At 38.7% G+C, this 24040-nt stretch overlaps 1 protein-coding gene across 2 annotated transcripts; it reads left to right on the top strand.

Moving 5' to 3' along the window:
* The first annotated feature begins 261 nt into the window (after positions 1–261).
* Positions 262–22664, top strand: LOC137331435 (lysosome-associated membrane glycoprotein 3-like). Of its 2 annotated transcripts, none has more exons than XM_067995221.1 (6): positions 262–414; positions 5221–5735; positions 7216–7332; positions 10561–10621; positions 12393–12566; positions 15476–16021. In XM_067995221.1, exons 1-6 carry the CDS (start codon positions 375–377, stop codon positions 15613–15615), a joined length of 1047 nt encoding a protein of 348 aa, XP_067851322.1. In that variant the 5' UTR covers positions 262–374; the 3' UTR covers positions 15616–16021. The 2 variants fall into 2 exon arrangements, with proteins under 2 accessions (XP_067851322.1, XP_067851323.1); XM_067995222.1 differs by lacking the exon at positions 15476–16021 and adding an exon at positions 21226–22664 and having other exon boundaries at positions 266–414.
* Positions 22665–24040: the final 1376 nt, after the last annotated feature.

Below are 24040 nucleotides of genomic sequence, written 5' to 3'. Positions count from 1 at the left end.
TAAATCAGAAATTATAACGCTCATTTCCAATACAGATGTGAAAAATGTTGTACTTAGCCATATATTGTGGGTAACTTGGCAAGGAGAGCAAAATAGAGATGGGTGGAGGGCAGTTTAAGGTACTGTTAATGACTTTAAGTAAATTGTATTTGCTACTCAATCGTATCTCTTGCTTTATTCCTGCTCGATAAACATTTACGCAGCTATGACTCGTGAGAATTGGCTGCCTAATTTTTGATCTCACTTCCTACCTGTCCCCACCCTTCCACTGCCTCGTGACTTAAGCCTTTATTAAAGCTGCGCAAGTAGTTAAGTGAGTAGGTTAACATTGAAAACATTTTTTAAAAAAAAACAGAATTAATTTGTAGCCAAACATGAGGAATTTGGTGCTGGTTGCTGCCTTGGCTCTTTATGGTAAGTCGGTTTGAACTTTCTAAATTTCTAGTTCTTACTGAAAATAAAAGTTTTAGTTGTGACTTCCGGGTAAAGTGGGTGAATCCCGGTGTTGTCAATTGTAAACAATTTTACAACACCAAGTTATAGTCCCGGTGTTGTCAAATACAGATGCCAAAAATATTATTGTTAACCTTATATTTTGAGTAATAGATTATAGAAAAATTGCATTTCTTTAGCGTTGCTAGGTGAATTGATTACTAAGTGAAATTCGCTGATTCCTGTCTATTTCAGTGGCTCCTTGTCAGTAACTCGTAACTGAGTTCTGACCTGAAGTTTGAGTTAACTGGTTAACGCGATTAGCTTTTTCCTACTAATCGAAGTAGAATCCGGAAAATGTTGGCGATGGACTGCCGATCCGTCAGAGTGTGAAAAACCACAATTAGTTTTAGCGTGGTCCCCAGCATTTAGGTTTTTCCTTTTTTGTTTAATAGTCCTTTTTTTACTACTTTAAATTTGTTGTAGAGAACAGACTTGTATTTAGAGAGCGCCGTTCACGTCCTCAGGCTAAAGTTCTTCTTTACAGGTAAATAAAATTACTTTTGAGCAACAATTCTGGCAAATATGCTAGCCCATTTGTGCATAGCAAGATCCTGCAAACAATTGGGTAAATGACGAAATAACTTGTTTTGGTGGGGTCAGCTGAAGAATAAATGCTTGCCTGGACACTGGAACACTCCCCTGTTCGTTAAATAGTGCCATGGGATCTTTTAGGTCCACCAGATTAGGCAGGTGTGGAGTGGCGGTTTTTGTTTAATGTCTTAGCCAGAAGATGGCAGCCCTGACTGTACAGCACTCCCTTGGTACTGTACTTGAGTAAAGTAATTAAATGCTTGAATGTAATTCCTTACAAGAGTTAGTTCAGGGGTTTGCAGTCAATCCTTATAACCTGACTTAATTTGGGATTCTTGAACCTCAATCAACTCAAGCTGTTTCTAATGGGGATGAATCTGTTTACATAAACATGCTGGGCCAGTTAAGATGTGGAGATGCCGGTGATGGACTGGGGTTGACAATTGTAAACAATTTTACAACACCAAGTTATAGTCCAGCAATTTTATTTTAAATTCACAAGCTTTTGGAGGGCCAGTTAAGTCATGGGTGTGTTAAATGACCTTTGGGCCACATCCAGCTGATAACCCAAGTTACAAGTGTTCAGTTTGAATGTTGTGGGTTTGGAGGGAAAGGATTGTTCTTAACACAGTTGCCTTGTGGCTAAATCTTAAATCACAACTATAAAATCTGTTATATCTACAGCTGAAACATTTATTTCAAGTTAATGGAAATGTTGATTTTAAACTTTGTGGGCTCTGAGGAACCTTAGAGTACAGCCATGCTTGCCTTAAATCATGTCTTTCTTTAGTTTACCTTGTAATTGAATTGTCTTTTTATATTCACCTGGGGAAAAATGTACAATAGGGCACTTGTTGATATCCAAATATGACATTGCTTGAACTGTTCAGACTAACAAATGCAATTCATTTAGAAAGTGAAATGAAGTCTTGTAATTCTCATGAGATTGAGTCAATGAACATTTGCAAAAATAACCATCCAGATAATGAAATTTCCATTGTCACTTCCCTGTACAGCCTCTTGGCAAAAGTTTGTACTTCTGGTCTGGCAGTTTTTGCAGTACAGGCAGCCAGAAATATGGCAACTGCTCCGCCCTGTATTGCTAGTGGAGTTGTTTCACTGTCACTCACCTACACAACACTTAATGGTTAGTTCTTTCTCCCACTTTATTACAATTACTATATCAATGACCTTATCTACTCGTCAGTCTAATTCTATGTTAATTGCCTTCCTTTGCAAACAATTTTTGTACTGCACACCCTCTGTACAAATGACCTTCACTTCTTGCATTACAGTAGTCGAATGGCTTCCTTTTTAATGAGGCAGTGAAAAATTTATTTGAATTCTTAAATCATCAACTGTCACTAAATCTTTTGGCTCTTGTTTTAGTTTTTAACTATTAACATCCTCAACTTTGTCTCTTGTATGCAATTTCCTGCATTGCTAAAGCTGTTTTATAAACAAAAAAGTGCTTCCCTCTCGCATGTGCCAAATATGCCGTCTTATATGCTTTCCCCCTCAATCCTTTCAGTCAACTTCTCACCTACTACTCTTAACTCTTCCTTGCTCCAGAGGTCAAACTCATAGCTATCCTTATGTTTTTGTTCTTTCCCACCATCTGTATGATTTTGAAGGTATCATCTAATCACTACTTCATTAATGTAACCTTCAATCCTGAACTGTGGCCAATGATCCTTTTTTATGTACAGCAGAAGCTTCAATTAAAGCCCTTTCATTAATACCTTAAGAATGTATCCCTTGAGGCTTCAGTGGTAGGAAAATGGTTAAATGCTATTGGCTACAGTGAAACTATATTTTTTGACTAGGAATATAATCCAGTTTGTGTCTTCCTCATCGAGGGCTTTGGGTTTCAGGAAGTACAGCAATGTCACCATGCCTCTGGAAGTTTCTTTATTAAAATCCAGCAATTTGACTGAACAGGTGGTTAATGGCAGTTTTAATGTGTTCGAAGAACATAATGTGGTGTTGGTAGAAAGTGTGTTCTAACAACCTATTTATACACACCTTTTTTATATTATGGCCCACCTGTTTACTGGAGCACTGCACCCATGAAAATGTTCGGCTATTACATTTAATTTCTCTTGGCTTTTCCAAATACTTAGCCAATCAATGGAGCTGAACACATTTCACCAAGACTAATATTTTAGGCTATGTTCTGTTCAATAAGGGTTGAGTCAAACTGCAATGAGTACTTTTTATATTTTTTGAAACAAATCCATCTTTCAGCTCTTTTTAGTACTTTATTATAATTAAGCCCTAGAAGTTATGTTAACCCTTATTATATTTATAAAAAGAAACTGATTAGGCCTCAGTTGGAGTATTGTGTCCAATTCTGGGCACTGCACTTTAGGAAGGAAGTTAAGGCCTTAGAGTGGATGCAGAAGAGATTTACTAGAATGGTGCCAGGGATAAGGGACTTAATTATGTGGTGAGACTGGAGCATCTGGGGCTGTTCTCCTTTAGAACAGAGAAGACCAATGGGAGATTTGATAGAGGTATTCAAAATCCTGAATGGGTTTGATAGTAAATAAAGAAACCATGTCCAGTGGCAGATGGGTTTGTTGACCGGTGGTCACCGGTTATTGGCTTAGTACAAAGAGAAGAGGAGCCAATTCTCTCAACTCTCAATTCACTTTATTCACGCCGTTAGATCATATACATATAGCTTATACGTCTGGTTAGATATAAACATGCAGTTTGCACCAGGTTATACAGTTTTATACCCAAACTAGGATCTAAACGCACACCCACTAGGTTTCTCTGACACTCCGAGTGGTCACAGAATATAAAGGATAATACCCGAAAAGGAGAGCTGACGCTGGCCAGGCGTTCCTTTTTTTTCTCTCTCTCTCGAAGTCGTCTCTACCTCCCTGACGTAGGTTCTTCCACTTCCGCGATGGTTGGTCTCCGGAATCTTTGCTCTGGCTCCACGCCCCAGATTCTTCATTCTTCTTCCAAATCTTATCACTTCAAGCTGTGCTGTCTCTCTCTCCCGTTGGTTTAGGCTTGCTCGCCTAGTCTGTGTTTTCTCCTCATTGGCTCTGTCCCAAGGACTTAGGTAGCATTACCTCATTACTCCTTTTCTAAATAAGGACTTGTCTTATCACACCTCCTTTGTCTTTCACAAAACTTCGCTAATTCAAACCGGTTCCAGCCAGCTCAGGCCAGCAACTGAACTCAGGTTACTTCAGTTTAAAAGTTGCTTTAGCCTGTCAGCAGTTTGGAATAAACTCAGTTTCTGCAGCCCCTGGCCAACAGGTTGGTAACCAGAGGTCACAGATTTAAGGTGATCGGCAAAAAAGCCAGAGGCGACATGAGGAAACCATTTTTTTTAACGCAGCGAGTTGTAATGGTCTGGAGCACTGCCTGAAAGGGTGGTGGAAGCAGATTCAATAGTAACAGGATTATGGAAAATTAGTTTAATTGGATAGCTCTGACAAAGAGCTGATGTAGGCACGATGGACTGAATGGCCTCCTCCTATGATACTTCAACTGAGGATTTCATAAAGTGGCGTTGTCTTCCTGAAGGTGTTACACCAATATTTTTTTGCATTGGAAAACTAAAGTAAATTGTGGCTTCTCATTTCCTTTATTGAATGAATATGCAGGCTCTCCGTTCCATCACATGATGGCTTAATTAGTTTGTCCCATTTTTCACCTCAACCTGCATATGCCTGAACCATTAAAATAGAATGTGTCCATTGCTTCAAGGTTAAAATTCTTGACTTGGTCTATTCGTCTTGCTGCACTCTTGTACAATTTTCAGATGCAAGGGTGCTATTAATAACCACTTCCTTTCGCTCATAATGAGGATGAGAGTGTGCATAAATTACTATTGTCGATCTGGAGGCAGCTTCTTCCCTCTCCCCTGAAGGCTGTTGTTCAGTTCCACTAGTGCTGGCAGCCCTCTGATACATTGCCAAAGTTGCCTTTCTCAGTGTTTGAGCCTTAGTGGTGACTATCAGTGTGCTGCTTGGCTGCAGAGGGCTTGATCAGCTGAGCTTGATTCTGTCCTTGCCTAACATTTCAGCAGGAGTTACTAGATAACAACTGAGAGCTTAGTATTAGACTGCCTTTACCCATTAGGCCATTGGGGAACTTTCTTAAAAATACAACCACTTTGTTCAAAGTGGTCTATAGCATTTGGTTAACTGTTCTTGTTTTCTTTTACAGGCTTGTATACAAGTTATGCCGTTTCAGCAGAAGGTGTTGCATCAGCAGATGCTCCCAATCTAGTTGCAATGATTGCCACGACTACCACACGTCCTACAACGACTGCACATGTGACTGCCACGACTACCACACGTCCTACAACGACTGCACATGTGACTGCCACGACTACCACACGTCCTACCACGACGGCCACGACTACCACACGTCCTACAACGACTGCCACGACGGCCACACGTCCTACAACGACTGCACATGTGACCAACTTGACGACCACACGTCCTACAACGACTGCACATGTGACCAACTTGACGACCACACGTCCAACGACTGCACATGTGACCAACATGACTACCACAAATCATACAACAACCATGCATACGCTGACAACGGTGCTCCCTACCTTATCACCCAATTGTTCACTGCCAAAAACTGGACACTACAATGTTTCTATCAAGAACACTACTTGCATCAAGGCAGCAATTGGAATACAGCTTATTATCAAACAAAATGGAAAAGTAAGTTTTATTCTTTCAGCTTCCATTCTCTCTATCACAGAAGTTGGAAGGAGTTTTTTTACACATAGAGCAAATAATGTTGGTTATGGATGGGGTGTGGTGATATTGCAGGTAGGCCCAATCCTCCTTCCCCAGGCCTGGAATTTCCTCCACATTTGCACCCAGCCTGTGTAACCTGGGTGCAAACCAATTACGTGGCTTAAAATATTGTGGCATTTTGGGTGTGAGTGAGTTGCGCATGTAATTACAATACTCCCAACTCTTCAGTCTTTTATGGCTGTATTTCAAACCCATGGTCCACAAAACTAGCCACACCCCCAACTCAAATGTAAATATCCTCCAATTGTTTGTTTGGAGGGTCTCTTCACATTGACTAGATTTTCAGATGCAATGTGTTCTAGTGCATATTTTTGAGCATTTTATTTTTTAAAAAAAAATAAATGTCCTCTCAGATGTGCTCCTGTATTTTCTGTTTCTTTTGAATGATGTACTTATGCCATAAAAATCCAAATTGAAAAGCTTCCCTGATTGCAGGTTCCAAAACATGCTGTGCATGAATAATGGTTTAAATGAGTTGAAACTTAAAATTTAATACTTAAAAGATGAAATATATGGTGTAGGCACTTTCCTTGGTTTTACAATTTCAAGCCTACCCATGTTTGTTTTGTTCAAAAGATAAGCCTTATTGAACTTAGAATAGCAATGTATTATCTGTGACTGCTTCAGTCATGTGGCAATAACAACCCATTAGATTCTTGCAAGATATGCTAGAAGTCTGACTGCACTTTCCCTGGCAAGAAGATTGGTGAAATTGTCATTCCTAATGAAGTTTGCACCCTACTGTGAACATAGTACTCATTTTGCTACCTCACTGAGCGCAGACATAGAGGAAAATCTTCATCAAATTATACAATTTGAGGTTTTGATTCAGCTCTAGAGCATAAACCTGATGTGTCTATCTTTTGACTGGCTGCTCTTGCATTTCAGCCTAGGTCTTGGAGAGTGAGCTGATGAGCCATTCTTTAGCATTTATTTTGTAATGGGCAATTGGCTAACATTCTCTGCAGTAATATTTTGGCTACAATGCATGTGGTGCAATTTTTTTTGATGTCATGACATCACTATGAAGCTAATGTGCAATTAATCTGAGGTGACATGACATCCCCTAAATTTGTCCAGATTTGTTTTAGATCACCAGTCCCATGCTGTGGAGCCAGTGGCTATGGAGCAATTTAAGTCTCATTCTAATCAAACATTGACCTTTTTTAAGAATTTCCTATAGTTAGCTGTTGCATACCTTATGCAGCTTTTTCAATTTTTAAGATGGCAAGCTTTTAATGGTGCTGCACTGCATTATTTTTAATCAGTTCAAATATTAATATGTAGAATGTTTCATTTGAGAGCAAAAAGCTGCTGAAACCTGAAACAATGCTAAGTAGGGATCATCAATATATTTATTAACAATGCTCTCTTTTCACAGGATATGTACTTCAATGTTCCACTAGCAGAGACAGTGGCTTCAGGGAAATGTGGAAATGTTGCCTCCTGGATTATCTTAAAATTTAATTCAGGATTTGTAAACTTCACCTTTGTGAAGGTGAGTTAATGTACACAGCCAATCATAACCTCACTATGACTCTCTCATACTTATCTTCCAGAGTAGGCATAGATAACCACAGCTTCAGTTGATTTCATGGAGCAGGAGGGGTGAATCTGTGGCCCACAATGAATTTATGTAGGAAAAAGGATGCTACTAAAGTTTGATGCATATACATTTGGGCAACATGACACCCTGAAAAGTAGCACACTTCCTGTCTTGTACAATGGTTTTGAAATAAAGTAGATTGTGACAGATTAGTAAAAACTTCATTCATTGAGTTGAACTCAAGGCAACTGGCTTAATAAAATGTTTGAATAACTATGGAGCTTTTCTAAAATAAAATTTTGAAAACCCACACGTCGTTATCCAAAAGATTTATTAGCCACTAAAGCTGTTGGTGCAAAATAGGTTATCAACATGTTCTGTTTAAAGCTACTTTTAAAATGTGTTGAGATCTGTGCTAAAGATAGAACTTGCATTAATATAGCACCTTTTCACTACCTCCAGCAGTGCCAAATCACTTCACAGCAAAAGTACTTTTGACATGTGGTCACTGTTGTAATGTAGGGAAATACAGCAGCCAATTTGCACACAGCAAGGTCCTGCAAACAGCAATGAGAAATAACCAGATAATTTGTTTGGTTGAAGGATAAATGTTGGCCAAGACACCAGGAGAACTCCCCTGCTGCTCTTCAAATAGTGCCATGGGATCTCATCTGAAAGACAGCACCTGTGCCAGTGCAGCACTCCCTCAGCCTAAGTTAGATGGTGAGGGGGTTACAAAGAAATATCCTAGTCAAAGGTGCATTGAGAATTTTTTTAAAAGGACCAGCTAAACCATGCAGTTGTGCACTCTTGACCTAGATGACTAATTTTTTCCCTCCATCCCTCACAATAATTCAGGGTGTTGCTGTAAGCATTACATCTGCATTCCACATTTTTCATGGTTCCAGCAGAACAAATTATTGTATTGCAGAGTCTTATCACTTTTTATTCTGAACAAGATATTTTTGCGGGATCTTTTTAAAGGAACTGATTGCTGTATCTTTGAATTACTAAGTTGGGGGGGGGGGGGCTGGAGAAAGAGAAAGAAAAGGACAGGAAAGATAGGAGTGTTCTAATCTGTCTTAACAGTAGACTTATATTCTTTTCACATCCTGTAATGCTGTGATCAATTAATGCATACCCTACTTTTTCAGCATTCTGAAGACTTGTCATGTTGTCTCAGATCCAGTTATGCTAGCTTGCATCAGTGTAGCATGAAAGTTGAATTACATTGATGTAAAAACTGTGGTATATGTCAGGATCAACACCAGGACAAATTGATCTTTTTGTGTGACCACCTTGAGCCAATTTTGTACCAGCCAACTAGTGACAGTTTGGTTTCTTTGTGCTCATCAGAATGAAAGATTTTAGTGCTGGGGAATAAAACTGTCTCTTTTTAGGCACAGTGCCTGTACCCTTTCTGAATTACATTTTGCTGTAAACCCTAAATGGAAGTGCCAAGTACAGGGAGCATCAATGTGCCTCAGCCTATCCACAGATGAGCTACTGCACCAGTGGTTTAGGAATGTAGGGAAGTCTCATTGAGAAGGGAGTTCTGGAGGAGGAGAAGAGGAGGAACAGTTTGGCAAGAGGGCCAGTAAAATAGGACCCAAATTGCCCTTGGCCCCTTTAAGATCATGTGACATGTTATCCACAATGTTTCCTTTTGTGTTGCTTTCCAAATATCCCCACCAGTGACTTTAATTGCACCTTTTGGTTTCGATGCTGTCTAATGGTCTTGTGAACTGTTCAAAATGGCAAAGGATTAATTGTTAAATTAAGTGTGAAACCTTTTTGGAATTCAATCTCCTGATCATTGTGGATATCCAGGGACCCTTGTTTGAAAAGCTGTTTTTTCAGTGTATGAAATGTGATCATTGGCAAAAGTTGTATCTTTCTTGGGGGAGGAAAGAGAGAGTGTGTGTTGGATCACATCATATTCTGGGAGAAGGATGTGGGTTACCACTGGTTCTAATGATCTTAACTGGGTTTTAAAGTGGACACTTAAATGTGGATTTGTACTATATGCAGCTCACTGGAAAACTTACAGCACCTCCTGGGTTGGGAATTGTTTCAAGCTCCTGCCCAGCAGGATAAATGGAGTTTATTGTTTACTTGATGTTCTGTTGAGGGTTTTTTTGTGATGCAGATCCACTCACCTGGTGGTTAGCTCTTTATCCCCACTCCTCTCTCTCCAATCTGGCGACTATATCCATGGGGTCTGGAAGGGAGGCATGAAGTCTACAATTGATCCCACCAGCACAAACTATAAGGAATGGACATTGCAAGGTGACCACCAATGAATTGGCTCTGTTTGCCAAACAGAGTACATCCTGTGAATACCAACTTTCTTTGGTTTGCCACATAATTCCACTCTGGCTCAGATGATATGGCTGATGATGGGAGTTTGGACCAGAGACCCTCCTTTCTTTCTCATACCACCTGCTTTCTCTTCCACCCTCAAGTCACTGTTCCACTGTTAGTTTGAACCCCTGTTAAGTGAGTAATGTATCAAAAACTCAGCTGCACAACTCACTACAAATCTGCCCATCTTTCTGACCTCAGCTTGGGTACACAGTGCATACCCCATCAATTATTATTCCACTAGTTCAAGGTCAGAGCTTCAGCAGTAACTGCAGTGCCGTTCTACAATCTAAGCAAGGTAGGATTGAACTTTGCATGTCTGTATTTGCATAGTGGTATCCAGGTAATACCTTCAGCAACCTTGTCTGCTCTCTAGCTAAGGGCCTACACAGGACAGCATGTGATCCATCAGCTACCTCTTTTGATTTTTCTAGACTGACAAGTCTTTTGTTGTGAACTGAACTTGTATGGCACCAACTGCTTTAACCCAGGTCTTCTGAAACATGGATGCCAATAAGGCAGGACCTCCCTCCCTCTCTCTCCCTTCCATTGCATGCCTAGGCGCTCCAACCATAACCAATTGTGTATGCACATATCATATGCTTAAGAAAGCCTGTGTAGTTAATGAATACCGGATATCACCTTTTCTGGATCCGTTGGGCCTTCATCCCACCAAGAGGACTGACTTGTAGGGGAGTAGTTCTAAATAGCATTTTTTTCCCCCATGCATGTAGAGACTCTTGTGCTGAGTTTTTTTTAAACTTGTGGATGACTGTTGTGTTCCTTCAAATAACTAATCCTACCTTTTACTTGCAGGATGGAAACCAGTATTACATCAGTGAGATAAGTGTTGCTCTGCGATCAATGAATAACTTGGGTAACTTATAATTAATACTGTAAAAGCTAACAATATATTTGAAATTAGATTTTAGTACTTAATGTAGTTCATAAAATGATCTCTTGATCTGAGCTGTGTATAAATTGACTGGACTTTGTCCAGCTGTATGATAATCATTACCTTATGTGATTACATTCATATGTGAAAAATTTCATTCTTCCTGTTTGTAAAACTTAAATAGCAACATATGCTGATCACATCCTGTCAATTATTTTTATTCTCTAGAATACTTTCCCTGAATTTAGTCTGACCGATAGAGGTTGAGGTTAAATTAGAGAAGGTATTTGAATATTGCGTTGTATAGCATGTAATTCTAACTGGGAACTGAACTCAGTCTATAGCAAAATCCATTCATATAAACTGATTTTTGTATGCTTGCATTTTCTTCTACATAACTTTTGCCTCCACACTTAGTATCTTCAAACTTTGAGATATAACTCATTTTTTCTAATCTTTCATCCAAGACATTGATCTATGTAGTGAAAAGCTGAGGCTCCAGTACAGATCCTTGGTGAACACCACTTGACACATCCTGCCAATCAGAACATTCCCTTTGTCCATACATTTTGTTTCCTACCTCCCAACCAATTACTGACCCATGTCACAAGGTTACCTCTGATTCTGTGTGCCTTCATTTTTGCTAATCGCTTGTGTGAAATCGTATAAATTCACCAAATATCTTCTGGAAGTCCATATGGACAACATCCATAGATACTCCCCTATTCGCTACCATAGTGACCACCTCCTCCAAAAAAATCAACTAGATTAGTCAGACATAACCTACTCCACAAATCCATGCTACTTGCTTTGATCAACTCATTGTTCAAGTGCTCAGTCGCTGTCTGATCAATACCAATAACTTCCCCACAACTGATGTTAAAACAGGTCTGTAGTTATCTCGTTTCTCCCTCCTTCCTCTTTTTAAATAATGGAGTGATGTTTGCAGTTTTCCAATCCAAAGGCACAATTCCTGAATCTAGAGAGCTTTGGAAAATTATGATTTTAGTGCATCTGCAATTTCCTCACCCATTGTTTTAATACCCTGAGGGAGAGGGCCTATTAAACATAAGTTTTCAATTCCAGATTTTGACAGGTTGCATAATATCAGCAATACTATATAGTGTTTTACCTCCCATCCAGTGTTCTTTTTCTTCCCCACCCCCCCCCCCACTTTTGAAATGTCTTTTAAAAACTTAGTATTGTTGGAGCTTGAAGGGGAAGAAATAAAATGAGGAGACTGTCAACCATTTCCTTTTTATTTTGTTCTTTATTTTCCAGTCAATTTTTTTCAATATTGGGTAAATGATCAAGTGGACGCTACCAGTTTCACTTAACACTGCACCCAATTTTCTAGGGAGAAAAATCTGCTATACACAGCTAAACATTTTTCTATTCAAACATTATAATGGTGGAAAAGACCTGGACTTTAAGCAGTGGTAGTTCCACTGAGGGCAAATTTACTGCTGCCTATGCTGAGCAAGTTAGGGAACACTTCTACACACACAGGATGGGAGAAGTTTGGAAGGCTCTTCCACAAACGGCAGTTGATGCTAGCTCAATTGTTAGTTTAAAATTGGAGATTGATAATACCTTTGGTTAACAAAAATCTAAGGGATATGGGGCTAGGTCACAGATCTGCCATTAAATGAGATCATAGCTAAACAGGCTTGAGGGACTAAATGGCCTACTCCTGTTCCTAGGCAAGTTCATGCCATCATTGTGTTTCTGGGCCTTTTTTTTGCTTTTACAGGATCTTACTATCATGGCATGGTGAAGAATGTGAAGCTGTTTACGACTACACTTGGGCATGCCTACAGGTGCAAGAGCAAGCAGGTTGTGGCTTTGTCACCTAATTCATTACAGATTCTGATTGTTGATACGCAACTCCAGGCATTTGACATTCCAGGTGGAAAGTTTGGTAAAGGTAAGGTTCTTTTCATAGAATCATTAGAAATTTACAGCACAGAAGGTGGTCAATCAGCCCATTGTGTCTGTGCTGGGTGAAAGAGCTCTCGTGCCTAATCCACTTTCCACAACTTGGTCCATAGAATCATAAAAGTTCTGCTATAATTTCACAAGGCAGGAAATAGTTTTGAAAAATTCTTGAACTTGTATTACCCCTTCTTTTGCAAACCAATTTCCTCCCCAGGATAATCTAGAATAACTAGTCTGTCAGCTATCTCTTGCGTGAAAGAAACTGTAGAATTGAAGGCTGTTGAGCTCCAGTGGATTGGTAATATAAGACCATGTATCTATTGCTATCCCTGGATTTCTCATAAAACCACCGTCCTAAGATTTCATCTTTATAATCCATTCACTATTAGTTGTAAACACTTTTTTTTAAACTGGGAGAGGGAATTGAGTGTGGGGGCTTTAAGGGTGGTAGGGAGGCTCTGGCTGGCAACCATTCCATTGGTGCCAACAACAAGGTAATTGGTAGGGAAGGGGTTTTTGAAGGGTCTTACAGGAGGGGAAAAAGGAAAGGGGGTGTTTCTTGGGATGTCTAAATGTCCCTTGTAGGGCCCAAAGGAACACTCCTGGCTTTTTTTAAACATGCCGCTTCTGGCTCTCTATCCTTTTCCACAACAGTTTCCCTACTCAGGCTGCTTAAAATTGCAGTCAAGGTCCAATGAGGTCATTGGTCTCCAATCTGCATATTTTAAAAATGGACTGCCAGCTTCAAGTTGGCGTTTTTCTTAAAACAAAACAGCAGGATCACCGCAGAACGTCTGCGGGTAGGTCACCCAGCTGATTTGAACTGCCCAGTTCTCGCCAGGCAGATAGGGTTAAAATTGTCTAATTCAAACATGAGGGCAATCGCTTTGTAAGTTAATCAATGCAATAAATATTACTTTAACTATAAAGGGAAATATAACACTATATAAGGCTTGTACCTAACCACAGAACATGCCCAGGGTGTTTTTTTTTCTCTTGCCCCTTTTAAAGTTGTTTGAGGAAATGTCCTGGATACAGTTCCTGGCTACAGTCTTAATGGATAAGTTCCTGATCTAGATATGTCTTGGGAGAGGGGACAGCCCAGTTGAGGCGAGGCAGCTCCTGGTGGGAGGAGCAATTGGTGGGGGAATTACCACATTCTGCGTTTGCATACCTCTTGATGGCTAATTGAAGTGACATTTTAAAGACTTAATGAAGATTTGCAGGCAACATTAAGGGAATGTAAGATGGAGAAATGGGGTATCCATACTATTTTTTTAGAAGAATGTAGAAAAAAAATCACTTAAATGTTTCCAGGCAGCTGGTTCATGTAGCAGATAAGGTGGTCTGTGTTGGAGATGTCAGGTCACCTTAGCCTTGGCTCAGCACCTCCTTGTTTTCAAATGTGGTGACACTAATTTTTTCTTTCAAGTATCCAGTTTAAAAATTGCTCTTAATACTTTTGCAAGATGTACCATTAACTGTATATTCTAGACATATTTTAAAGATTTTTACCATGCCTGAACACAAGCTTTGATTAATTGCCTGGGGTTATTCAACCCGAAGGTAACTGTCTTTGTTGCAATGCCCTGTGTCTACTAACTACTGCTGAAGGCTCACAATACTTAACCATGGTGCCCAGACTTCCAATTTGAATGAGACTTGTAATGATGTATATGGTGCTACAACCAACTTTTCTTTGGAAGAAAAGCTCCATGATTAGTGACACAAAACATAACTGGGCTTTTGAATGTTTACTGGGGTCTGTCCTTTAAACTGAATAGTGAGGACAAATACTGTAAGTACCTTGACAGACTGTCCTGAGTCACTTAATTCATATTCCCTCGGTGATATTTAATAATTTTAAATTGAGCCAAGCTGCTATTTTTTCTCCCTTCCCAAAGGCCAAAATCTAATCTTTCCACTGTCCACTTTTTTTTATATTGCTGTATTATTTCAGAGCTTCAACATAGTGCTGCACAATGTTTGAATGCAAATTTGCATCGGTGTTCGATATTTGCCTTGTTGGGAGGGATTGAATGATGGCCGGTTGTTTTCTTTTTATAGGGAGGGAGGTGCCTTTCCTAGTGACTGCTTCAAAATTGACATTGGGGGGGGGGGGGTAGATACTTCAATTGTTCATGCACACTTCGCTGTCTTAAATGTATGACTCTGGAAAACTGAGACAATTGGGGTAGTTTGCTTTTTTTACATTTTTGTAACTGAGTTTCAGATATTTTCCTAAAGATAAGTGCACAGATTCTATGACAAGGCAGATGGGAGTACAAATACTAAAATGCTGAAACACCCTGTTGAATTCCCCCACTCCCTAAATAAGTTAACAATTTCAAATGTACTTCTAACCCCCACTTTAAAAAGTGTGGATTAGAAGTACATTTGAGATTGCTGACTTGTTTAGGAGTCGGTGCGGGGTGGAGAAATCAAGTGTTTTAGTAATTGCATTCCTATCTGTTCAGTTATAGAATCAGTTTCTTTAGAAAAATATTTAACTCAAAAGGCTACTTCATTTTGGGTTTAAAGTATTGCACATAAATTCTTTTTCATCACAATTTAATCAGGGTAAAAGCTGTCACTTGCAAATGATTAAACTGAAGCTAAGACTTGGCTCTGCATGCTGTTCTTGTATGAACATGTACCACACTTGATGTGTAGTTTTTGGTATTTTCAGCCTTTATGAGCATATGTAATCAAGATGTTTCTGAATGTTATACTTTGCTGTTGTAGCAAATGGGTAGTTCGTTGCATGTATTAATGGTAGAGTAAAACCATTTTCTTGCTTTGCATTCTTTTAATATTTCCAGACTCTGCATAACTAACTAAAATTGACTTTATTCCTTATCCTAAAAGTTAACGGCTGACCTTTGACTCTGCTTGTAGAGGGAAAATGTGAAGCGGATGCTGAGAGTAAAGTAATTCCAATATTAGTGGGAATCGCTTTGACAGGATTGGTCCTAACCGTGATTATTATGTATACAATTGATCGAAGACAGAGACCTGAAGGATATGAAGCTATTTAAGACTGCTGAAATTATTCAGCCAGATCATCGACATGTAGCAATGAAATGAAGACTTGAATAAATTCCGACAATTAAATTTTACTGTATTGAGGGCTGCAGCATTTCTGTAATCAGTTCTATCAATTTGGCAAAATAGATTCTCTTTCAGCAGTATTGGTAGAAAGGTATGGAAAACTTTCCTGTGGTGTTTTTAGGGAGGAAAGCTGTCTTGAGAACAAGTTTCAAAATTGTGAGCAGAAATAACAATGTTGACCAAGAGCTGGATTTTTAAAATTTTTAAATTTGTTGAACCAGATGTACCTCCGGGCTTCCATGTAGATTCATTTTTTTTGTTCATTCCTAGTTCTGCACATTTTGTCTGTTAAACCCACAAATGCACTTAAAATAAAGTATTTTACCACTTGTCTATTTGTGGGGAAAAGCATTTTTTTGCAAGAGGGTTAGTTATGTGCATTGCATAAATATTACACTTGTTCCATGAGTTAACTGTGGTACTTGTTCAGCCAGCAATTTGTACTGTTACCAAATAGTAGGAAATTGGTTTGATTCCTGGCAGCACTTTATGCAATTTGAGATGGGGCTCCCAAGTGTTTTTTCTTTTTCCTCCTCTCTCTTCCTTCCCCCCCCCCCCCCCCCCCATATTTTCTGAACAGGAAGAACTTGTAGAAAGCAGACTGCTCTATGCAGTTTATAGCAACTGCTTGTTTTGAAGCAGGGTTGGCAAGGGGAGTAAATCCCTTTTTGTTTGGAAAAGGGAAGCAAGTGTAGTGTGGGGTCCTCTTCCTTTTTGAAGGAGGAAAAAAAAAGAGAAGGACCAAATATTCAGAGGTGGGGAGGTCAGAAGAAGGAAGAGAAACTAATTGATTTTTGAAGTTTGAGGAAAGCTAGTGTCTTAGCTGTCAAATTGACCCACTGGTAATTTTAACCCATAGAAAAAGAACTTTAGCACTTTTCATAACCTTAGCACATCCCAAAGTGCTTCAGTCAATAAGTACTTTTGAAGTGTAGTTGTTGTATTATTGAGATGTACAAGGCAGCCTATTTGTGCACAGTAATATCCCATAACTGATGAGATCATGACCAGCTAATCTGTTTGTGATGGTGGTTGAGCAATAAAATAAGTAGTTCACCAGAGTTGTAGCAAATAGAAAACTATCCATTCATGTTAGGAGCCTGATCCAGATAAGATGAAACTTTGATTGGTCTCTGGCTACATAAATAACAATCAGATCATGGCTGCTGTTCAACCTCAACTATGTTTTCCTGCCTGATTCCCATATCCCTAGAGTCCAAAAATCTCTCTCAGCATTGCATGTACTCAATGACTCAGCGTCCACAGCCCTCTGGCTCAGCTCCGGGTCAAATTCAATTTTATTTGTTTCTTTGTATTTATTGTTTTACTAGCACACTATATTGCATGCAAATTAAATTAAAATAAATATGCCACGAGAGTACTGTCATCCTTCCAAAGATTCACAACCCTCAGTGGAAAAAATGCCTCCAGTCTTAAATGGCTGAACACTTTTGTACTATACCCCTTGGGTCTAGACTCCAACTAGGGGAAAACAACTTCTCTGAATCTTATGTTTCAGTGAGATTGCCTCATTCTTCTAAACTCCAGAGAGTATCTGCCCATTCTCCTCAATTGTTCCTCCTAGGACAACCCTCTTATCCCAGCAGTTAATCTAGTGAACTTTCATTGCACTGCCTCTAAGGCAAGTATATCCTCCCTTAGATAAGGAGACCAAAAGTGTACACAATCTTGTACAACTGTAGTAAGATGTCCTTGCTTTTTACTCTAACCCCCCTGCAATAAAGGCCAACATGCTATTTGCTTTCCTAATTGCTTGCTGTAACTGCATGCAACTTTGTTTCTTGTATGAGGATATCCAAGTCTCTCTCAGAACCAACATTTAATAGTTTCTCACCATTTAAAAAAAAAATTCTTTCTATTCTTCCTACCAAAGTGAATAATCTCAACTTTCCCCACATTATAATCTGCCACCTTACCCACTCACTTAACCTGTCTATATCCCTTTGCAGATTCTTTGTGGGCTCCTCACAGCTTACTTTCCCATCCAGCTTTGTATCGTCAGCAAACTTGGATACATTACACTTAGTAGCTTTGTATAAATCATTAATATAGATTGTAAATAGCTGAGGCCTAAGCACTGATCTTTGTGGCACCCCTCTAGTTACAGCCTGCCAACCTGAAAATGACCCGTTTATCCGTACTGTTTTCTGTCTGTTAATGAATCCTCTATCCATGCTTATGTTACCCACCCCCACCTCAAAAAACAATTTTATAACCACTCAGCTTTCAAACTGCAATCCACAGATTCATTTAGATTTCATACCATACAACATGTATTTATGTAGCACCTTTAACATGGTAAAAGCTGCAAGATGCTTCACAGATCCATAAGTGGACAAATGTTCTCTCTCTCTCTCTCTCTCTCTCTCTCTCTCACATTCACACACTCGCGCACACACACACACACACACACACACACACACACACACCCCCCGAGCCAGAGAAGGAGACATTAGGACAGGTTTCCAAAAACTTGGATGACAGTGGAAGGTCTTAAAGGAGTGAGTGAGCTGGAGAGGCAGAGAAGTTTAGGGAGGGAAATGCAAAATGTATAGCCACCAATGGTGGGGCTAAGGACATGGGGGATGCACAAAAAGCCAAAGTAGGAGAAACGCAAAGTTCCAAGAGGGTTGTTGTGCTGGAGGAGGTTACAGAGATAGGAAGAGGCAAGGCCATGGAGGGATTTGAACATGATAATTTTAAAACTGGCATTGGTGGACCGGGAGCCAGTATAGGTCAGTGAGCACAGGAGTGATGGGTTATGGGACTTGGTGCGAAGTTTTGGATGAGCTCCAGTTTATGAAGGATGGAAGATGGCAGGCTAGCTAGGGGAGGATTGGAATAATTGTGTCTGGAGACAGGCCATATTATGGAGGTGGAAATAACAGCCTTTGTGATGGAGAGGATATGGGGTCGGAAGCTCAGCTCTGGGTCAAATTCAGTTTTATTTGTTTTTTTATATTTATTGTTTTACTAGCACACTATATTGCATGCAAATTAAATTAAAATAAATATGCCACGAGAGTACTGTCATCCTTCAGTTAGCTGATGCTGTTCTTTTGGGTTAGGGTTCCCTGGGAGTGGATTTGTTACAGGACTTTGCCACAGAAAAGATTGAAAACTACACAAGTGACCTAAGCAAAATGAGCAGTGCCAGTCACAAGTTTTCTAATGTTTAACTCAGTACCAAATGGGAATCTTGCTGAGATGCCATGAGGATAATCAGTTTGGGAAATACCACTGGTGCTGTGTAGGGAGTGGTCTGCTAAAGTTTGAGAAGGTATATTACTGGAACACAGTAGAGGGAACCTAGTGTATCTGACAAGTGCAAAAGTTGGAAAATACCCAACGACAGCACTAATTTTGTTTAAGCATACAATTCATCCAACTCCATATAATTTTTTCCCTCCTCGCCCACCCCCCCTCCTTCCACAAAGTTTTCTAAACCATCTTTTTTCAGGTCTATTTTGAAATATTAGGTTTTGGTAGATCCAAGGAGCACTTTTCGGCATTAGATAATTGAAGGTCACTGTTGAGATTGCAAATAGATTTGTCACCCAAAACATGACTATATAAACAATTGTTTTCTTGATAGTTTTTCTCCCTCCTACTTCCTGAAGATGTTGAAGTGCGGGAGCTATGTCCTCATGTCTGAGGCTTGATGTTGAATGTTGATGGGCTGAACCCAATCTGTCCTTAACTAGCATCCAAATGTGCACTGTTGCCATGGGCTTACAAAGCCATTAGGCAAATTAATTTTCCTCTTCCTAACCCAGTCGCATGGAGGTTATTGTTGCTGTGGCTGAGATCACCTTACTCCTCATTTGCCTCGAGATCGTACCTGGGACTGTCCTGATTTGTGTGGCTTGGCTACGTGCTGGATAAGATCATTGAGCCAAAGGATGATTTTTAATATAAAAAGTTAATAAGCTTTTACATCAAAATGATACAGTACTTTATTTCACAAAGTACATTTGAGTATGAATTAGGACAACCAGGACAGAGCGATTTCCATTCCACTGGCCTGAGCAGGCTTTAGCCAGATCCCAAATACCTTAAGTTTTGCCAGATATATCCAAGGATTACAATATAGTATGTTCGTTTGTAATTGAACTGGAAACACCTTATCTTACCAGTTTGGATTCACCTTAATTTCTGTTCCATGATCAATATCTTATTGGGCAGTCTGTAAAGAGGAAATGACATTATTGTATCTAAACAGCATAACCCACATGTATTGTTGAATTATTCAATTTATACTTACAAGCAAGTATTATAGAGCTCTCTTTATTTTTTGTGCCTGCTTGTAACTGACTACAGTTTTAGTTAATGCAGTGCTGGCATCTTAATTATTTTGATTCATTCTCTGGATGTGAGCCTTACTGGCAAAGCCAGCACTTATTGCCTATTCCTAGTGTCCCTGAGAGGTTGGTGGTGGGCCATAACTGAGAGGACAGTTTAGAGTCAGCCACATTGGTGTGGGATTGGAGTCACATATAGGCCAGATTGGATAAAGACTGCACATTTCCTTCCCTAAAGCATGTTGGTGAACCAGTTGGGTTTATATAGCAATCCCAGAACTTTATGGTCACTTTTACTGTTACCAGCTTTTTTTAAAACTGAATTCAAGTTCTCAAACTGCCATGGTTAGATTTGAACTTAAATTCTGCGGCTTATTAGTCCAGGTCTCTCGATTACCAGTCCAGTAACATAACTACACTACTGTACCCATTTAACGAGCAAAAGGTTCACACGCACGTGAATCCCCTATCAAAAAGGTCACTGTTTTACAGTGGATAAGTCAAATACAATTTTTGTTTTATGGGATTTTTAATCATGATTCCATCAGTTTGTAATCAGTCCCATTGATTCATTGTGACTGTTGAGGACCTGAGTTATAGTGAAAAACTGGGTTATGTTGCCTAGGTGAGAGGATTAAGGGTCATCTGCGTTTGAAATAATGAAGGAAATTGGTGAGGAATGGAGTCCAAAATAAGTAGACATAATCTTAGAATTCAAAGTAAACTGGTTAAAAGTGAATCTGGAGCACACTGCCCTATTGGGCCATAAATGTAAGATCACTTGAGGTGTTTAAAAGTAAGTTAGAAGCAAGGGTGGAGCAGACTTGATGGGTCAAATAGCTTACTCCTATTCCTACTCATAAGTCAAATTCCATCACTTGAGATTATGGTACTTTTAAGTGCTTTGAGGATCACGATCTGCAAATTTATCCATTTTTTTTAGCAGAAAGCACAAATCAATGATTTTGTCTGTTAATAAAATGGTAGGAAGTTTGATCTGTTGAAAAAATGGTCTATAGTGACATTTTAGAAACACTTCTAATGCTTGATTTCTGCAATTAAGAACTTTAGTTTATTCTATTTTCCAGCATTCTTTCTAATACTGAATTCCTGATGGACCATACAATATCTCAGTATTTGATTGTAAATTATTAGTTTTCTGTTCTGAAAATAACACAAAATTGAGCTTTACTCTCATGTCCTTTCTTTTTACAGTGGAGGATTGCTACATGGATCATAGATTTATTGTACCCATCATCTTTGGAGTGGCTCTTTTTGTGTTGATCATCATTGTAATCATTGTGTACTTGGCTTGTCGACATCGAAGAGCTATGGGCTATCAGCGAATCTGAGGAAAGAGACCGGGTTGTAGTCAGAAAATGCTTGCTTGGTGGTTAACTTTGTCTTAACTTCTCATTAATGTTGAAATAATCACAAAGCCAGTCAGAGGAAGTTGAATGTGATTATTTTAAATGTACATATTACAATACTGGTGGAGAATTAGATTCCCATTTCAAGCTGGGATGTTCAATCATATTGTACTTTAGTACAGTATTATTTTTTGTGCATTCCTTTATTCCAAAATTATTGAGAATTAAAACCATGTAGTTTAATGCTTTTTGGAAAAGTCCCACATCCTTTTGTAGAGACTGGATACAAACGTCCTCGTGTTCAGGCAGGGTTAATGGCATTACAACATTGCTTATTAGATCTTAGCACTTATGATTTTGAAATATATGTTGTAAACAAATACATTTTGAAATTGTTCCTTGAGTTATTATCTGAAAGCAAAATAAAATTACATATATTCCAACATTTGCCAAATAAAAATGAAATAAACTCCAATTTTACTAAATAAAGTGACTGATATAATAATGCTCTATATATCAGTTTCAGTATCTGGAAATATACTGGTTTCATTCAAAATGTAATTTTCTAAAATACTGTGAAAATATTGAATTCCACAAGCTGCGAAAAGATGTGGAAAATACCAATAACAAGTACTTAATGTACTTCAACCTGAGTAGAATCCAATCCTCAGTGAGGTAGGTCTCCAGCAGAGAATTTAAACTACAGTCTATTGAAGGTGCATCAAAGAAATTTCCATTTTTTCCCCCCCAACTTGACCTGTACTAGGCATACATCCATACTCTGAATGCCCAATAAATAATTGTCACTTTTCTGGATGACACACACTTAAAACAATGCATAATTGTTTGAATATTCCAGCCTGGTGGTTACTAGCAATTGTTGAGAACGGATCAGGCTATAGGCAAGCAGATCTACTGTAGAGAATAAACTATTACTGCCTACTCAGGCAGGTTTGCCTCCCAGCAATACAACAATGCTCATTAAACTCAATTTATACTAAGTTTAGAAATACTTTTGGTAAACATTCTAGTTGAATATCACTGTGTTGTTTTAACAGAAGATTTTTGCTGCTGTGATTTAATCTGTGAACCTTTTCTATGTTTGACTATGACTACTTTTTCCTTGTTACAAAAATCTACTTTGCTTGATTTTTCATATCTGTAATTAGTTTAACATTTTTAATCAGTGTATATAACAAAGATTTGATATACTCTAAACATGCTAATAGATTGTATTATTGTTTCTGGTATTTTCTTTTTTTTCAATAAAGTGCTATCCAGTCATTCTCCTTGGTGTCAACACTGTATGATTATAATGCACAATTTATATCCACAGTTGCACTATGTGGCTAATTTTTAACTTCACACAAACTTATTTTACTTGCTCTGATACTGCCATTTTCATTTGGAAAATCATAAATATGACTATATTTTTTGCTGCAGCAGCAGGGAAGAATGATGATCCACAACATAGGTAAATCCAGGGCAGTTCTGTTTTGGTGTTGTATGGTTGTATAAATTACAAGGACAATGGTTGTTGCGTTTTTGGACTGTAGGGATCCCCTTTGTGCCATGACTATTTTGTTTTTAATCAAAAATTAGTGGTTACTGTACCAACAAAAAAGTTATTTTTGTCATTGAGGCAATGCTAGAAAAATATTAGATCGCTTTGGGATTATGAGTAGGATTAAATCAAATCTGATTTTCCACGATCCCACCCCATCCAAAGTATCCTGCTCAGAAACACAGCTGGAATGTGAAATAGTTCACTGTTTTAATTTGTAAGAGTAATAAACAATGTTTGCATCACTATACAGAACATAAATAAAACAGACAAAAATAAGTCCAAGATATGTAATTTACAGTAATAATACTGATTTGCAGACATTTAGTTGTAGTGCCTGTGAATCCAGAACAATGGATATTTTTATTCTGCAAGCTTCAAACTATGATCACCTAATAGCATAGGTTTGGCTGGTTTGATGAAATAATTACAGTGCAACTATTCATTTGGTAATGACAGCCACCCATGTAGTCTTGTGAACATGATTGATTCACTTTTAGGGAAATAAAATTAAAACAGTTGGCAAAGATGTGAAGAATAGTGTGGAGGTTGTGAGGGATTATAGCCACTTCTTGCAATAGTAAACTGCCTATTTTAGAAAACTTTAATTGGTGACTAGTCTAAAAATGCGCATTTGAGGATGTTCAAAATGCAGGAGTCTTCCACCTAATGTTTGAGTTGATGCCTGATACTACCACATACGCCCTTTGCTGATAACTAAAATACCACTATTTAAATAGGAAACGGAAGCAGAGAAAATGGAATTGAAATTCTGAATCCAGTGACCAGATCAGTTAAGGAATGTTGTCTGAAAAAAAAATTAAGTTGACCATTGCTTATGGTCCAACATTCAAAAATAAATTCCTGTCTAACGAATTGTTGTTGCTTCTTTGCAATCTAGTTCTTACTGTTTCTCATGCTCTGTTTGCCTTCCACTCTTTCTAGACCGTTACTCTCTGACTTATTTTTCTCACTTATGTTTGTATCTTCGCCTATCACAAATGTTCTCCATTTCTATCTGTGCTTTTCTCTCCTTTACTCTTCCTTACTTAGTAGCAGTCTTTTTTTAAGTGGTTGAGCCTCTTAAGGAGCAGTG

The sequence above is a fragment of the Heptranchias perlo genome, chromosome 13, assembly GCF_035084215.1.
Source record: "Heptranchias perlo isolate sHepPer1 chromosome 13, sHepPer1.hap1, whole genome shotgun sequence".
In the NCBI taxonomy this organism is placed as follows: Eukaryota; Metazoa; Chordata; class Chondrichthyes; order Hexanchiformes; family Hexanchidae; genus Heptranchias; species Heptranchias perlo.
Note: the sequence above shows the minus strand (reverse complement) of the source record. Positions and strands in the feature narration are given on the sequence as shown.

Coding starts and splice junctions, on each gene's coding strand:
- LOC137331435 (XM_067995221.1), top strand. CDS start 375: ATGAGGAATTTGGTGCTGGTTGCTGCCTTGGCTCTTTATG. Junction 5,736..7,215: donor TTATCAAACAAAATGGAAAA/GTAAGTTTTATT, acceptor CTCTTTTCACAG/GATATGTACTTCAATGTTCC. Junction 12,567..15,475: donor AGGTGGAAAGTTTGGTAAAG/GTAAGGTTCTTT, acceptor CTCTGCTTGTAG/AGGGAAAATGTGAAGCGGAT.